The 18,830-nt window shown below is 39.1% G+C and overlaps 1 protein-coding gene across 1 annotated transcript; it reads right to left on the reverse strand.

Moving 5' to 3' along the window:
* Positions 1-342: 342 nt before the first annotated feature.
* On the reverse strand, positions 343-15,497 carry gldc (glycine dehydrogenase (decarboxylating)). Its single transcript, XM_054610164.1, has 22 exons — positions 15,034-15,497; positions 14,768-14,846; positions 11,658-11,793; positions 11,082-11,246; positions 10,799-10,876; positions 10,426-10,573; positions 9,916-10,112; positions 9,694-9,790; positions 9,464-9,569; positions 8,993-9,132; positions 8,226-8,306; positions 7,961-8,058; positions 7,037-7,121; positions 6,903-6,944; positions 6,470-6,612; positions 5,637-5,712; positions 3,387-3,512; positions 2,544-2,693; positions 1,720-1,832; positions 1,328-1,469; positions 591-702; positions 343-440 (listed from the first exon to the last, which is right to left on the reverse strand). Exons 1-22 carry the CDS (start codon positions 15,319-15,321, stop codon positions 343-345), a joined length of 2,700 nt encoding a protein of 899 aa, XP_054466139.1. The 5' UTR covers positions 15,322-15,497.
* Positions 15,498-18,830: the final 3,333 nt, after the last annotated feature.

The following is an 18,830-nucleotide window of genomic DNA, read 5'->3' on the forward strand; positions in this document are numbered from 1 at the left end:
GATGTCTGCGATCTCCTGTCGGATACCGAGCAGGGCGTCGCAGTATCGGTCCATCTCAGCCTTGTCCTCAGACTCTGTGGGTTCGATCATGAGGGTACCAGCCACCGGCCACGACATGGTGGGTGCATGGAAACCTGGAGAAAAAAAAAAAAAACAATAAGCCAATAAAATCTTATTCAAATTGTTTATGTTTCTGTATAATTTTAGATTAAGAAAATGTAGAATCCTGTTTATTCAATGTCTGGAAAAAGGCAACAACGGTTACTGAGCGCTTCCACAAAATACTACAGCATATACAGCATTTTTTATATTACAATTAAGGAGGTCAGTACTGTATATCATTTAATCTTCTTGCAGCCTCTTGGCCACGTCGACAGCCTCAATATTGGCCGTCTTCTTGAATGGCCTCACATCCAGAATGAACTCGTGGGCTACAAAACCTGTTCAGAACAACACAAGAACATCAAGCAGAGCATTTTAATTTTGCCATAAGCTTTTTTTATCTTTTAAAATTGATTGCAGACATCTTTGGAAATGTAGAGAGTACATCAACATACATTGGTAGAAATAAATCATTTTAACAGCCGTACCTTTCCTGCCTCTGAAGAGGATCTTAAAGTGACTTTCCAGCCTCTTGGCCATGTAGTTGGCATTGAGGATGGCCACTTCTGTAGCGTGAAGAAGTCCTTTGGATCCCATCATCTACACACAGAACGCAGGAATGATATTAGCCGGGGTTATTGGAAAACTTCCATTGGATATATTGATAATTTGTATTATTCATGTGAGGAACATTCAGAATTAACTTTCTCTTAATGTCCCAAAAGTGCACCTTGTGTCGTTTAGCAACACTTCTTCCTGAGAAACCCTGATAAAATTTCATGACAACACTCATTCAGCTTCACACAGCATCCTGACATTCCTTCTCAAGCAGTTTATCACAAATTCCCATTTCAGTTCATGTGACTCAAATATGAAACTCACATGACAGCCAGGGGGACTTTAACAACACTTGTTTGTGATAAAAACATTAAGAAATGAGGTTTAAATGCCTGAAAATGTCTTGTCTCCTTTGAGTTAGTTTTTCTAGAGGATAAACGTGAAGAACAAATAAAAAAAATTGAGATGCTTTGTAGGATAAAAGTCAAAACAATTTCATTTTCTCAGCTGATTAAACTGCACTGAATTCAGACTACAGGTTGTTCTGCTTTTGCTTCAGAATTCTACTAATACTTTCGTATGTCTTGTGTCCTTCATGCTCTCTGGTATCAGCGTTTGTGAAACAGTTCATCTCAAGACAACACAATTATTGATTATCTGGGCCGACCTTGATGTAAGCCCAGGAGATTGTCAGGATGGCGCTGGAGCCCCAGGGGGCGGCGCTGATGGTGCCCAGCGAGCTGCCCATGTTGACTGCATGCATGGGAACTACAGGGTGGCTCGGCAGGAAGGGGGCGAGGTGTGCCTTCCTGATGAAGACAAAAGTAAAAGAAGGTCATGAGAACACACAGTCCTTCTCGAGTTGATAAAACTATTCCTATTCATCTTATTCTTTTTACAGAATAAACATGCAGCTGTGTGCATGAACTCTCAACTGACCTAGATAACATCTCCTTCAGGGTTACAGTACATTTAAAACAGAAGCTTAAATGCAACGTATTTCTAACATTTATCCACTGCAACCAGTGAGCGTGGCTCATGATCTCCATTCTGACTTACACTCCAATTGGCCCCATGCCAGGTCCTCCTCCACCATGAGGAATACAGAAGGTTTTGTGCAGGTTGAGATGAGACACGTCAGAGCCGTAATCTCCAGGACGACACAGACCAACCTGGAAAACAGCGAAAGGAAGAAAAATTGTCACCATTTTTACTTTTACTACTATTACCAAAATTTGGCTTTACTGATTCAATATAGGCCAGCACGTCAAACCTAAGCGCTTGCAGCAAAATGAGTGTACAACAGATAATCTAAATCAACAGTTAATCCAAATATAAACTAGATAAGGGCATTACCTAGTTTAAGATCTCTCACATGAAAGCCAGTAATGAATACTTTAGCTGTAGCTTTATCAAGCGTTTAGAATTCTAATAAAAACATTAATTTACATGTATAGCATGAGTATTAAGTGTCTATATCTTGCATAACTCATTGTTCTATGCCCCTTTAGTTAATAATAACACAAAGCACATGCAAAACTCTTAAGTAACCGTATTGAGAATCATCTGAATATCTTAAGTAACCCCAGATTCATCCTTAAAATTTGATCTGTCCAGTTATTTGGGGGTTATGTGACTGGCTATTACCAGTAAAAGAGGACAATGCATTATCAAGTCAGTGGGGACAGGGTCTGTAAATCTATCATTGATTTGTGGAGGTGATATTGGCGTAAAAAACATTACCTGTGTATCACAGAGAACAAAGGTTAACTATTTACAGCATGATAACACACATCTATAAACCTTTATCCTATTAGCCTTCAGCTCCTTCATGTAACCGTTCACAGTATGTTTTCATGTTGCGCTGCAGTTTCCTCTCTTACCTGGGCGTTCATGTTGGCCCCATCCAGGTACACCTGGCCTCCGTTCTTGTGAATAAGCTCACATACGTCTCCGATCTGCTCCTCAAACACACCAAAGGTGGAAGGGTAGGTGACCATCATGGCTGCCAGACTCGCCTTGTGTTTATCCACCTAGAAGAGAGGGCAGGATTCATGAGACAATCAAATTATTACTAAAATTCAAATTTGACCCGGGACTTCAGCGCTGTGATAAATATATCACATCAATACCACTTGGTGATTTGTATTTTTTTTTTTTTAACTTTAATTCAAAGCTGCCATGGTCTTTTATGAACTCTTATTGTAAGCCGCAGAGATAATGAACACTCTAACGCTAAAGACTGCTTTACCAAACCATAGATGTAAAATTGTATCCTGGCCAGCAGTTACCGCCAAATGTGAAGATTGACCCTTATTGCTTTACAAAAAAAGATTTTTCATAGTGTATATCTCTACTCATAAAGAGGTTCTCCAGCAATGTAGCACTACAGTATTAAAGTCAAGTTGGACAAGTCATAAAAGACAAACAAATTACGTTTGAAATATTAAAAAAAATTAAAAAAGGAGCAGTGCCTGAGATGTCCAGAATTTTAGTCACTTACATGGTTCTAGTTCTTAAAATAGATCACATTCTGAAACTCATTAGCATCTATGTCTTTCAAACATGGCTTCTTTTTTTCTGTTGAAGATTTTGAAGTCTCCACCTGAGATAACTTTGGTGATATAAACACTCTTATGACATCCTCAGACTTTACAACGGTCCTTATACAGCAGCTTTGATCCTCATGTGTGAAACCAGTGGGATGAACACTGAGCGGCTCTCACCAGCGCCTTGAGGTGTGCCATGTCGATGTTGCCGTCCTTGTCCACCTCCACCACCTGAACCTTCATGCCAGCCATCTGAGCGCTCGCTGGGTTGGTGCCGTGGGCTGACTTGGGGATCAGACAGACCTGGAGGTAAAAAGGAAAAATATCAATGTAGCAACACAAGAGCGCTGAGAAAAATCGCGTAGCCAGGAGGAAAATCTTCCTCTTATTTAATGTGTGTAAAAATAACTTTTGGACAAATGATATTGCAGTATCTTTATGGATATGACTTTAGGATGACCTCTCATTATCTGAGATCAGCACAACATTACACCCTCATATTAAGTTAATAAGAAATCAAGATTATTACAATTCATCTCAAGTTAGCTCCAACAATGCTGCTTTGTACAGAAAGGAGACCTGAAGAAGTCATTTTAAAGCCGGAATATATAAAGTAAAAACAGTTTACAAGTGATGGTTTCACCTTAATAAATACTTTTATGCAGTAGATAAATGTGAAAAATATAACTTATTTATTCAAAAAGAGCAGGACTAATAAGGGTTAATCCTGTGTTGGTAGATGCTGTAGCTTTATATCTGGCCAACACCCACCACTGGCACTAATGTGTAACCTGCCTGCAGGTCACTAATTGATTTTATACCTTATTAGGGCGACACTTTTGCAACTCATACAGGGAAACTGGGTCACAAGGACTTGTGGGTTGGGTAACCCTGACTAATGACTGACCGAGAAAACAGTGCAGGGCATGTCGCACCAGGGAGTGCGGTTCCCAAAGTCTTAAAATCTCCAAATATGGAACCTTGACAGCAGGCAGCCTATAGCGACATCACAGCGTTTTCAGCCCCTCTGTTTGCACACGGTTGTTAGTTTGGACCTTGACTGTTTCAAGTGAACAGGCCACTATCTTAGATGTACTCATGAGGGAGTCTTTGAAAAAAAAAAAACAAAGGACGATTTACAGTACGGTGAAAATACTCAAGTCAGCCATTCTTTAATCTGTGGGGGTTTCTTATCTCGCCTTGTCCTCCAGCTACCGCCAATCAGCACCTCAGGATACTGAAGGAATTCCTAACAAGAATACCTGAAACATGTTAATCTGGGCCGTGGTAACCTGCGAGCAGTAAAACTGTCAATGAGTCAGACTGATAGGGCTTACACTCTGTGGCTTGTGCACTCATGCACTTTATTGACCAATGTCAGCATAATCAATGTTCGCAGAATCAAAACTAACTACTAGTAATAAAACCACTATCAGATATCAGCACGGTTACTTTGGTAATAATTACAGCGCATACGTTTTAAGAATAGCAATGAAATTATTGCTCTGCTTTTAGAGGCACTTTAATCTCATCAAAAAACAGGAACGTTTTACTTTGAATGAGCTTTGTATGGCAACTGAGGCCTCATATAATTCCATTTCTCTTTCAGGATGCTTTGGCCCCCTTAATCCTCTCTTTAGGCAAATTGTGATACAAATGATGTAATAAATAAATGAAGTAATACGACATTCTGGGGAATACTGATTGGATTGATCGTGCATCAAAAGTGACGCTACAGTCAGCAGATTATGGTGATTTAATGGTGACAAAACCCTCCTACCACCAGAAATACCTTGTTAATTAGTGAGCTTTAGAGGTCTAAAGCACCATTATTAACAAGTAATTGCCTGCTTTTTTCTGTGTTTTTTTGTACAGATCAAAGAGGTTGTAGTTTTCACTGTGGGTTATGTGTGAGACTATATCTCGGATGGAAGCAGTGACTTGTAACCTGCTGCTGGCTAGCTGTAGTTTCATATGCAAGACAGACAGATCTCCACTCACATCCAATCCAAAGTAGGCAGATGCTTAGCAGAAAGTGAGCAGATGCACAACTGCTCCGTTCTGATGAAGAGCAGTTTTGCTCAAGATGTCACCTATGTGTAATAAATAAGTGGACGTCTGAGCCCTGCAGTGTGCGAGCTATTCATTGGTTTAATTCAGTGTTATGTATCCTCTCATCAACCCTTGCCAAGAAAGCAAATAATTTGTCAAACTATTTTGCTGGAAATAATCACTTGTTCATAACATTCCTCTGCTTTGATAATTTGCAGTGGAGATAATCTGAAACCAGAAGTTTAAAAAAAATCCAGTTTGTGTTAAGCAGCAAATCAGATAAAAGCCTTAACTGTTATTAAGTCCTATTAACTTCCACACTAATTCACACAGATTTGTTGGTATGACTGCAGTCTAATTAGGCCCCACACTTACAGTTCTTGCATTCTCTCCCTTTGAGTTCAGGTAGGCTTTTATGGCCGCCAGGCCAGCGTATTCTCCCTGAGCACCACTGGAAGACAAGGAAAACACATGGTCATGTACTACACACACACACCCACCCACATTCTTGCCTCAGCACAGTTCAAAGACCAGTTTACCGACGTTACCAAAAGGGGAGAGAAAGATGGGATGAGTAGCTTGCTGCATGACTCTCCAGTTTGCTGTTCATAAACCCTCTGCTGCTGATAAAGCGGTGATAGAAAGCATTTGACTACTGGATGCTGACTAAAGTCTAAAACCAATTACAAAGTCCCAGACACAAAAGGGAAATTCATTTTTTTTTTTTTTTTTTTTTTTACTTTAACTAAAAAAGGTCTGGCTTCTACTTTTCTACCCTCAAAGTTCTGGTAACTGAAAAATCACTATTTTATCAAAGAATGATAACAGGATGTGCAAAAACTTACATATACATCTTTAAATCATGCATCATTTAAACCATGTGCTATAGGTTTTAAGGACAGGAGAAGAGTTGACTGTCTACATAATTAATCCATTAATAACACATAAATCTAATGAGGTCATTCTGAATGACTTCAGGGGTTAAAATAATTTATAGAAGAGAAAGTTTTCCACATGAAATGCTTTAAATGTGTAAATAATGCAGCTGAAAGGCTTCCTGGAAAAAGGAAAATTTAAATTAAGCTTTACTTTATTTCTGTGAACCAAAAACAGAAGTGTTTCAGAGCTAGACATCAGGGGCTAATGCTTGGTGAGTTGGTGGGCTGGTGTATGCAGTTATAGGCTGCAACATAAAAGGTGAGTTTTACCTATTTGGCTGGAAGGAGATACGATCATAGCCCGTCACTTCACAGAGGTCCTTCTCCAGCTGTTTGAAGAGCATCTGGTAGCCATCAGCCTGATCCAGAGGCACAAAGGGGTGGATGTTTGCAAACTCCCTCCAGGTGATTGGCTTAAGAAGAGAGATGACAGCTGTGAGTGGAAAAGATTGCAACTTTCCAAAAACAACTTCAGGTTAAGCTTGACAGTTCATTCCATGGAAAAATGGCCTTTCTCAGAGGATGGAGTTGCACAGATGTCGTGGAGAGGATTTAGTGGTTAACATACTTCGGTCACATGTCAACAAATATATAAAAAAAATACAAATATACACCAAGTAAGTGGATAATGTCATGGGAAATTTCTGACAAACTCCACTCATGGTAGTTCTGAATATATCTTATTTGTTCTTGAATTACTCACCATGAGCTCTGAAGAGCTGTTTAGCTTCATGGTGCAGGAGCCCTAAAGAAAAAAAACATTTTACCATCACATAACTCGTATGAATTGGAATTGTTTGCAAATCTAAATGTCTTAGTAAATCAGGCAGTACTAACCAGAGGTATCATGCTGTGCACCAGGGAAATGTCCTTGTTCTCCAGGCGCTTCATGTACCGCACAATGTTGGTCTCAGAGTGATAACTAATGATTAACCAGGAAGACAGAATTAGAATTAACCGATGGCATATTGAGCCCAATTCAGTGATGAAAAAAAAAAAGCCTTGTCAAATGTCCTACTATTAAGCAGCCTAATAGTTTAGCAAGTATTTCACAATGATCATGTCAAAGGTTAAAAGAGAGGACTTAATACATTTGAGGCCCTGATACCAGACTGTCTTTATGGCACTAATAAAGATAGTAGCTCAAAATATAGCAGGTAAGAGAGATGCCCTTGTTCCCACTGAGGCCAGTTTCTACTGCAGATATCATTTCTTACAATGCTTACAATGTTACACGCTAAATTCTTGCTTTCTCAGGAACAGCACATCCTTTATTTTAAATAATAAATCAAGCTAGATCTTTAAGAATTTTTGAGTGGGCCTAAAAACTAACACCAGCTGCCAGAAGGGGTTGATTACATGACTTTTGTTTAAAATTGTACATGTTTTTGGACTGTTACAGTCATACTGTTCATTATGCAAACATATGAACAAAACAGGGTACTTGAAGCAAATCAACCTGTTCCTCATGACACAATAACTAACCATTAGCAAGTGCAGCAGGGTGTCCTTTAAGCCAATTAGTACTAAAAAGGTCTGAGCAACACATTTTCTTCAGTTATGCAATGTGGTGATTTTATGTCAGGGGCAAGTGCAACTGTGTTTGACACAGGACAATAAATATGGAAAATCAGATACTGATATTTATGGCCCAACATGTCATAAAGACATAAAAGTGGTATAATGTTTGTGCATTTCCGTTTCATTGGTATAGTGCTACATTATGTGCTTAAGGCTTGCAATTTAACTGAGAATACCGACCTGTTAAAGACCTGGTGCGTCAGGTACTTGCTCGTCCTCTTGAAAGGACTTCCCATGATCCCCTTCACTCGCTCACCCATCTTCTCAGCGATCAGCTCCTGCAAATTGAGCATTTAAAATTAAAGCAGGTGGAGTTTTATGTTAAAGCTAATTCTATAAATAGCAATCACTATGGAAACCCAGAAGCAAAGACACAGAAGAAACGAATAGCTACTTTTAAATAACAACAGATGAAATATAAATGAGTGAATGACAGTCAACGTACTGCTGAAGATTCACAACCAAAGACCCAGAGCAAGTCATCCAAGTCCCTCTCAGTCACCATCTCATCCAGAGAGACACCCAACTGTTGACAGAGAGAGATAAGGTTAACATTTTTAACAGCATGCCTCTGATATTAAAGCCTCCATCTTATATTGTATGTTCATCTGGCATTGAGTGACTGAAGTAGGTAAATACAGTATAATTCAGAAGAAAAAACAAAAAACAGCTGCATCAACAGCTTGGAGGAATATGTCTAAAAACCCATAAGTAGCCAAACCCATTTCTCTATACTTTATGGTAGGATTGTGGATTAGATCCACTGAATGGAATAGTTTAAGAGATCTGAACTTGAATACGATTTAAACAAAAGCATATTAAAGTTAGAAATCATTGAAAAAAACGTTTACATTTTTTATTTTTAATTAATTGACAAAACACTTACTTTGTTTATTTATGTGGTTAAATGGTTCGTGGTTAGTAAGTTACCGCTTGTTTATTTCATTGTAATGTTGTCCATGTGTTTGTTGGTTATGGTGACGCCCTGTGTATTGCTGCAGTCGTGGACGTTGCTGCAGTGATTTTGATCGTGTCATCATGTTGCAGTTTGTGTTGATGTGTCATGTAATTGTATCATTGTATCAATATGAAAGGATTGCTTGTAATTTCTGTTTAAAGAAAAGGTTTCACTCCAATGACTAATATCCTGTAGCTTGTTAAACGGTTGGTAATCTACCAGTGCACTGCTTTCCAAGAATAGGATATCCTTACCACTCCCTCAGTGTAAACCCTCAGGTTAATCTCCCTCTGCACGGCTCTTTCAAGGATGTCTTTGGCTGCCACGCTACAGTTGATCTTCAGAGTATCAAAGAACATCTCACTGTGCAGCCGGTGTCCCGCTCTCTTCAGACCTGAAACAAAGAGTGAAAGTTAGATGAATAACTAATTGAATATATGTTTGTTTATATATAATGTAAATGACAACTGGATAATAAAATGGGAAGAATGTATTTTTGTGTTTCCCCACAATGCATGATGTAGCAATGAGGACATATTGATCTCTGTCCAGTCCTTCATTAGATCATGAATTCATTATGTTGTTAGATGAATCTCACCACAAAGTAATGGCACTATCAATATTAAAAGCACATGGTTAAATCCAAGGAGGGCACTATATGTCCAGAAGATTATCCTTGGGATGATTTCAATAAAAGTTCAATTTTACGCTAAAAAACTATTTACCTTCGGCAAGGATCAGAGCAGCATTGTGTGTCCTCTCAGCAATGTGTTTCAGTCCCTGAGGACCATGATACAGCGCAAACATAGCAGCCATGTTGGCCAGCAGAGCCTAGGAGTCAGAGGTTGAAGAAAAGCAAGCAATTAACACATAATTACCCAAAAGATAGCACACTTAAAAAAAGAAAATCTTGATTGACAGAAATTCGGAAATGATAAAAATTTACAAAATGTACCTGTGCAGTGCAGATGTTGCTGGTTGCTTTGTCTCTGCGAATGTGCTGCTCTCTGGTCTGCAAAGCAAGCCGATAAACCTCCTTACCAGCTGCATCCCTGAAATGTAAATATATGTTTGTTTTAAACTGAGTTTCCTCTATTTGTTTTATTGTTTCGACAATTATTTTAATTCACAAAATAAAATCTTAGTTCTACAATATTTTGACCGATGAGTGTCTCACCTGGTGACTCCAACCATTCTTCCAGGCATCATCCGGATCAGGCTGTCTTTGACAGCGAAGAAGGCAGCGTGGGGCCCACCGTAGCAGAGAGGAACCCCAAACCTCTGGGAGCTGCCCAGTGCGATATCAACGCCAAACTCCCCAGGAGGACGCAGAACACAGAGGGCCAACAGATCTGTGGCACAGCAAGCCAGAGCCTGGACAGGGAGAGAACCAGAAACCCCCATTACATTAAAGATGTACAAAGCCAGTTCTTCAATGTAAATATATTACGGTGTCATCAGCATAAAGGTTTAATCGGAGCTGCTGTAAAAAGGGCAAAATCTATGTGTACTGTATCACTACCTTGAAACACCATGAGAATGAAATTCAGATCCAGACAAAAAAAAGGTTGCAAATTTAAGATTTTGTGCCTTTCTTTTAAAATAAGGTAATCACACAAACTTGCAGAGTCGCCTGAAAGCAGGTTTGTTCTGCTTTTACTTGTTTATGTGGTTTAAGCTCCCTTACCCCTCCCTGGTGCGCCCGGTCCACAAGAGCTGTGAAATCTTCCACCCTGCCATCAGTGTCTGGGTACTGGAAGAGCACACCGCTCACGTCTTTCCCGCTGAAGTCCATCTCATGAGGAAGCTTCAGCACCGTCTTCACCCCGATATAGCTGCAACATGACAGTGAAAGATCAGAGGGTTACTAACAAATATAGGTATATAATGATGCATCATCTCAAAAAGAAAAGCTGTTTGTGCCATATAATACCATAAAAAGAATGTTCCACTTAAGAGTAGCTCAATGGTTATCAATGCATTGGTTTTGTTTTTCTTGTTCAACCAACTGATTTCTTTATATAGAGCACATACATTGATTGCTTGGGTATAATACATACTTGGCTCTGGTCTGCACCACAGCAATGGTCTGGGGATGGCAGCGTGGGTCAATGTAGAAGGTTCTTCTTTTGTTCTGTCTGTGAGGAGTAAAAACAAATAACTGGTCACATATATACACAATTATTTGTCGAAAATGTATGCAGTCGCTTAGTGTCTTCTTGTGGCTAAGATGCAACTTATTCCTGAAGTGTGACAGTTATTATCTTAACTTCGTATGATTTGATTCCATTGCACAGCCCAACAGTGTAGTAATAAGACCGTTTTCCACATGCTTGTACATACCTGTGGCAGAGCTGCATGGCCTCAGCAGCAGCCGTTCCCTCGTCGAGCAGGGAGGCGTTGGCCATAGGCATGCCAGTGATGTCACAGATCATGGTCTGGTAGTTGAGAAGCGACTCCAGCCGACCTTGAGAGACCTCGGGCTGGTAGGGTGTGTACTGAGTCACCCTGAGGACAAGACGGACACAATGAAACAACCGAGGCAAGTTTGGACACGAGGACCAAAACAAAAAGTTGGTGGTATTCAAGGAACTGAGACAGAACAGTGGAATGCATAGTCTTTCTCCCCCGACTTCAGGATTTGGGAGAGAACGTGGGAAAGGATCGCTGATTTGGATTTGCATGAGAAAGAGAATTTGGTTCAGCAGAAAGCAAAAGAGAAGCAAATCATCAGATCACACGAGGCACAAGGCTTCCTATTAAGGGTATGTTGCTCTGCAGCACAGCAATTAAGCTTTAAATGAGTAACCACACAAGAATAAATATCATTAGGTTTCTGTGTGGAGAGGAAACAAGCTCCCTGCGCTTTCAAATTTCCATAAGGTTTCCTCTAAGTGAGGGTCACCTGAAGTCACTCACCAGCCTGAATTCTCCAGGAGATTACGTTGGATGGGCGGTGGTACCATGCAGTTGTAGTAGCCCATTCCGATGTAGGACCTCCATACTTTGTTTTTTGATGCAATCTTCTGTAGAGTGTCCAGAACATCACTCTCACCTGTAAAATATGATATTTGTGATTATAGTTATATTTTTTGTCTCTGCTCAATTGGGCATAAAACAACATGGTAGGGTTGGATGACATTAACAATATAATCCAAACCTAAACCACAAATACAGAGTCTTCGTTAATGTAATTAGAAAAGTCTGTGTTTCAGTAGAATATTAGTTACATTTTTAAAAACAATATAAAAAAATAATGATTCCTGATCTGGTAGTGAGTTGAGAAATCTCAGATACTATTGGTTTTAATATAGGATTATACATAAAAAAAACTGCACCTTTTAAAAAGTTTGCATAAATATTCAAATTAAAAACAAGATCTGCCACACAATCCGAAGAACTGCATTGTTTCTTTCATGTGCTTACCTGACTGGTTAACTAATAAAAATAAAATAAAGATAGATTTATTTCTTTTTATCTCAGGAGCAAACATTAAGAGACAGACTACACCATTGGTTTCTTTACCGATAGCCAGTTATTTAGCCTCATTCTCCGGTGCTGTAAGGAAGCCAATGCACAACCAGCCTCTGAGATTCCTTTGGCCTTCCTGGCTGCCTAGCAACTCCAAGGAATGGACAATACTGCCCGTCTGAACCGAGAGCCCTAACTACTCCTTTTTTTTGGGAGAAGAAAGACACCTCTAAGTCTTTGGTGGTGAAAGGGACTGTAGCCATTACACAAGTGGATATTTACAGCTTCTTCTAAACAATGCACATGCTAAGTCTGGAGGTGGTGAATCAGCTAAATTAGGTACAAAGAAATAAAATAAAAAGTAGTGATTAAGGATTATCAACAGGTTCAGGGTGAGCTGTTAGTGTGTATTCTGTGTGTGTGAGTTTGTTTCAGTAGGGAGGACTGCTTTCCCATGGTCCTGGACTTCTACAGGGAAGCAAAAAAAGCCTGATTCAGAACCATCCAGGAGATCTATTGTTGGAGAGAGAATCCCTTGCTGGCTTTGCAAACTGAAGCCCTCCAAAGCTGAACAAGCAGAAAACCAGCACTGCCTCCAGTTTGTTCCTTCAGCATGGCTTGTTGCATTATGAAACCTGACAGAGTCAGAGAAGGGGCTGACACCAGGGTGGCTCAGAATGACTAGGTGCTATGAAAAAGTCACAGTACCTGATGATTTTATTGTGATTTTAAAAAATATTTTATAAATGTGCCATTTTCCAGTGGATCTCGTGTGTTAAAGCTGACCATCTCGCGCAAATTATCTCTACTGTCAGTGACGCAAGTATATGGTTGCAGAGTAATGCAATAGTCATGTCAGCATTTATTCATTGTGCACAATCACTCATAAGGTGTCTCAGCACACCTTTCATTATATAGAATGTGTAAGAAAGTCTATGCTAGGGCTGTGTTATAACTCAATACTGTACTTTATGATTTTAGGTGGTATTGTAATGTGACATGATTATATTTAGAGCTGAAACAACCAGTCAATCAAAATAAAATTGAATCTGTGGCTATTTTGAAAATTGATCAATCCTTTAAGTTATTTTTTCTGGTAAAAAAAAGGCCAAACATATCCTTGTTTCAGCCCTTAGCTGATGAAGTTTACTACCTTCTCATTTTCTTGTGTGATTATTTAAAATATCTTTTGAGTTCTAGGGCATTAGTCAGACAAAACATGCTATGTTTTACATTTGTACCCCAAAGAGTAAATGATGAACTGATAACATTCAGCAGATTAACCGATAATGAAAATAATGGTTAGTTGCAGCACTTATTAATATTTTATTTTACAAAATTCTAAGCAAACTGTGATTAAAAAGGTATAAAATGTGAAATGTATAACACACTAAGCCTTTGTTTTCCATATTTAAAGAGTTTTGTATGAGGTAACCCATAACTATGGAATCCACTCATTACACTGAACATCAATGTGATTGTTTTGAATGACTATTGCATATATTCAGGATATCATGAGATATAATAATATGAGAAAAGATGTTCTAAATATAGCTGAGATGCTGCCCAGATGCAGATGTGCATTCTTTTCATTTTGCACATCTGCATACATACATAAACAGCCCCAGTTCAACTAATAAACATAAGCCTCCCTCCAAGCAGATATTTGAAATTGGAAACCACATTATTCTTGTAGTCAACTCCTCAATTATTCATATTCCACAAGCTTCACAACAGTCAGAAAACAAAAGCTGCTGCTTACAGAGGGCGTATCTGTGCTACTGAAGCCAATTCCCCTTTAATTCACTGCCAAATCCCTTTCATTGTTCCCTGGAAATCCCCTCTGAAAAAAAACGCTTAATTTATCATCAGTCTCTAGCTCGTGTGCTTCTTGTTGATCTTTTTTTTTTTTTTTTTTAGAAGAAGAAGAAGAAGAAATAAGCCAAAACAAACTGTATGTGGTGATGAAATGCACCCATGTTGCATAGGAGAAAAGAAAAAAGAAAAACCCCACATCCAGGGCACATCCCCATTCAAAACATACCCAAGTCACCTTATTAGGAAGCCCCCTCGGCTGTGATGTAATGTGAACGCTGTAACCAGATTGAACTGGAAGGCTAAACTTTACACTCCAGTTGCCATCCTATGAGCATCGGGCTTCCCAACAGGGAATTGGTGCCGCTCGCCGAGTTTCGCAAAAACAACTCCAAATATGTTCAAAGGAAGACTTAACAGGGGAGCACAATGGAGCCGCAACCTACATTCCAGCCTCCCACTTGGCTTCATTCAACTGACTGTTTAATGTGGAGGAGAAAAAAAACAAAACCCTCTCTGTGCACAATAACTGGAGACCAATGCAAGAAATACACCGTTTTTTTAAACATGCTTTTTGGATGATATTTAGCATTTTAAATCGGGGTTGTTTTTTTTTTTTTTTTGCGCAATTGCGTCGAGGCTTTCCGCATTAGAATGTCACATAAAGATGTATTAATAGAATAATACAATATATTAAAATTAAATAAAAAAAAAAAAAAAAAAAAAAAAAAAGGTAAACTTACAGATTGGGTCATCCATTTTCATACTCCTCTGCATTCGGATGGAGGACGGGACTGTGTTGTCGATCAACTGTTCGAGAGACTGTGGAGGAAAAATAAACATTTTTTTTAATAAATATTGTGCAAACATTGGCTGTTAAAGCAAAACAATATATATAATGCTCAAAGCAAGATATTTCAGGGAGGAATTAAGCTTAATAGATAAAGAAAAGCCTGCTTTGTGCATAATTAGGTGGTGGTGGGGGGATGTTTATTCCAGTGGATCTTACCTCGACTCCCAGAGCATCCAGCATTTCTCTCTTCTCCCTCTCACCTGGACCAATGTGCCTCTCTGCAAAATCATCGTGTCTGGGTAATATCCTCTCGATCTGCCTGGAGGAGACGGCTGCGGACGTCCTCAGACCTCGGGCTGCTGTTGTGGAGGATGCACCGCTGGTTCGGATCCTGCACTGAAGTTTCCAAACCACGCGGCTCTTGTCACTCAGATGCCTGCATGGTGCGCTGGGATTCACCGACTTGGCCAAGAAAATCCCCCAGGACTTGGCGCAGCTCTGCATCTCTAAATCACTTCTCAAGACAAGTCTGCAGAAACTAGAGAAACCTTATTTTTTTCCCCTTTTTCTTTGTTTTGTTTTTTTTAAAACCTCCCCTTGCACGGCAGAGTTTTCCCCCCACTGAGACTGATGCGATCCCTGCAGGAGACTCTGCCAACTCCTTCAAAAACTGCAGAGTTTATACAACTGCACAGTTGCACAAGAGCGGACCAATCAGAGCAGAGCTGCTGCGTGACGTAGTGACGAGCCCCGGTAGAACAGCTGCTGAACTTTCTCACTGCCCACTTACCAAGATGAGGAAAAAAAAAAAAAAAAAGGAAAAGGGAAAGTATCACTCAAGTGATATTTCAAAGAGCAAGTCAATATGTCAAAAATCCACAATAATCCCTGAGAGACTTGTGATAATGTGTGTGGCCAAGAGGGTGAAAGACATGGGACAGTCCACTATGGCATCCAGACCTTCTGGACATTTATCCTATGATCAATAAAGTGACTAAGGTAGATAGATATTGTTCATTCCTATTTTATAAACCAAACAGCGAAGTGTCAGATGAAAAACATATCTTTTATCAAACTTTATGCTGTACAGATTGTAAAGCCCCTTGAGGCAAATGTGTGATTCATGATGTTGGGCTGTATGAATAAATGATTTTTACCTTGAGGTCGTTTTAATATCGTAAAAAGGACAAACTACACAGATTACTTGCTGATGAGTCATGCAAACTAGTTCTTATCTCTTCCTTCCATTCTTTATCTCCAATTTTAAAAGGTGCAATAACTGTTTCAGTATATGTGAATTAAAACATACTCCAACTGATAAGGGGTATTCATAATTTAAAAAGCAGCTTTCTTGTTGGCTTCATAATAACCAGTTCAAAACAGGATTTCTCTGTGAATCTGGCTCTCAGTGACATACTAATACTTTTGTACTATGAGCTAGCCATTTTACGACCGGATTGCGCTCAAAATGGCCTCTTGTTGATTTAGATGGAAATCAATTCTTACCATAATCTAAATAAACCACTCTACCAAAAGCCATATTGTTTGCAAGAAGATAATTTCACTTATCAAACCTATCCAATTTATAGCAATTTCTAGGACGGTAAAATGATTCTGTTTCTAAACTTAGCATGTCAAAAATGGTTAATACAACAGTGACCCTACTGAGACTATTTGAGAGTGTTGTAGCTTTCATCGAGTGGCAATTTGTTTTGTGGCAGCAGTTAAGCCATGAATTGAAATGAGATACAGATACAGATGATCTAAACATGCGTCATGTTTTGAAAGCTGTTGGATATCTATACCTTCAGTTAAAGTGCCATGTTTGAGGTTAAATTGGACCACGGTATATTACATTAAATGAATCGCAATATTTGTCACAGTAGCACAGCTTAAGACAGACACAAAAACATAAACAATGAGTTACATTACAGTCATTTAGCAGACGCTTTTATCCAAAGCGACTTACAATCAGTAGTATATTACATATCATTCACCCATTCACACACTGATGACAGGCTACCATGCAAGGTGCCACCATCAGACTCTAACTAACATTCATGCAACATCCAGTCCACACCGATGGCAAAGCAACTTGAAGTGTCTTGCCCAAGGACACATCGAAAATCAACACCGAATTGGAGAACTTTGCTCTCCACTAAACTTAAAAAAAGATGGTAAAACAAGACAAAAATTGACTAAACTTATTGAGAACTATACAGCAAACCATAAGCAGCAGTAAAGATACACCCTCTTCACTGAGAACAAGCCGAGACATGCAGAAATGTGGCCAGACTAGTAACAGAGGATATGTTCACACTTCTGCTTACATGTCTGAGATTGAACACAAGCGTGAAATCACATATTCTTGGGAACCAGAGGATGAAACACAACGTCATTTCCTCTAGCACAACCATGAGGTTCACATTTGTGTTTTTAATGAAATATTGTAACCGTTTTGTTGACGTAATTACACTGGTGATCCTCTGCCTTTTTCATGTACTTAGTTTCATCAATGGGTCAACATTTTAATTTGGTTTGAGTTAATACCTGCAAAACTAAAGACATTCCCATCTTCCCCAGTTGTACTTAATCTTTGGTGCTACTTAGCAACTAGCATTCTGTGCCTCAGTATAGCCTCACAAAGCTGCTACCATGATTTATTTCTTTTTTATCTTGTTTTAGAATATATTAGACCATCACAGTGATGTTAAACCTATCAAACTGCTGTAAATAAGACCTGCGTATCAACATCTGTTATATGTATAATAATTCAGTCGTATCATAAAATAAGGAATTGTGCAGTGCTGGTGTTCCATCACTAGTCAGTCACATTGTGTGACTCAAGGGCTCAAAGCTGCACAGGCAACCTGACAAAAGCAAAGTTGTTGTTTTATTGAGTCATCTTTTCTCCTCCCAGGAAATGCACTTCCTCTGTGGGAGTTTGTTCTGGCCGCCAGTAACCTGACGCCTGATCTACAGATGGCAATTACTGTGATGCAGCTGCATTCAAACACCATTCAGACATTAGGATCGGAACAAAAACAAGTTTATACTCGAAGAACATCAGACACGTTTGAAATCAACTATCTTTAGTTCAAGTATAATAATACACTTAATAATACAATGTCATTTACATAGCTTCGCCTGACTGGTCAGACCTGCTGACATCTAAATGAATGCTGGACAAAACAGCCTACTGCACCCTGTCTATTCATCTTTTTATTTTTTTAATTCCAAGGTTGGGTCAAATGAGATCAGACTTCTAAGGTTCAGTAGAACAGGAACATCTTTTAGCTATAGACAGTTTAAAAGGCACAATGTGTAGGATTTAGGGGAATACATTACCAGATGTGAAATTTAATATCCATAGCTTGTTTTGTTAGTGTTTAATCACTTGAAACTTAGAATTCTTGTGTTTTATCTAAATGTAATCTAAATAATCTAATATCTAAATAGAGAGTGAGAACTCTTCAACAGAGTCTACATCAGTCCAGAACAGACAAACTCCAGCGAGAGCCTTTCGAGTTTTTATGTTACTGAAGGCCATCGTAGTTCTTCAACAGGTTTGGGAAACTGCAGTAACATGAGCTGTAGATTGCAAAACATTGGGAACGCAAGCTGCTGTCTGACTTCCGTTAACCCTAAAGTGTTGTTGTTATGGTTTTGTACTCGGTGTCTCAAGTTACCGTAGCCTGGGAAAGGGAAGAGTGAGCAGAGGGCTATTCAGTTGGTTGCAATCTGCAAACACACTGCTAAATGCCACAAAATCCTACAAACTGTGGCTTTTAGACTGCAAAAAGTATATAACAAATACTCTGTCAGAACACTGTAGGGAAACATACAAAGTTTGTGGTACCTTTGTTTTTAATTTTCTTAATTCAACATTGTTGGACATCTTAGTTAAAGTCAGGGTAATTTGGTTAAAACCGGGACACTATTTGAATAAATTATTAACAACTTTGACTGTCTGTCTGCCAGTAAAAAGCCGGCAGAGACAAACCGGTTTGTCA

The sequence above is a fragment of the Anoplopoma fimbria genome, chromosome 13 (assembly GCF_027596085.1).
Source record: "Anoplopoma fimbria isolate UVic2021 breed Golden Eagle Sablefish chromosome 13, Afim_UVic_2022, whole genome shotgun sequence".
In the NCBI taxonomy this organism is placed as follows: Eukaryota; Metazoa; Chordata; class Actinopteri; order Perciformes; family Anoplopomatidae; genus Anoplopoma; species Anoplopoma fimbria.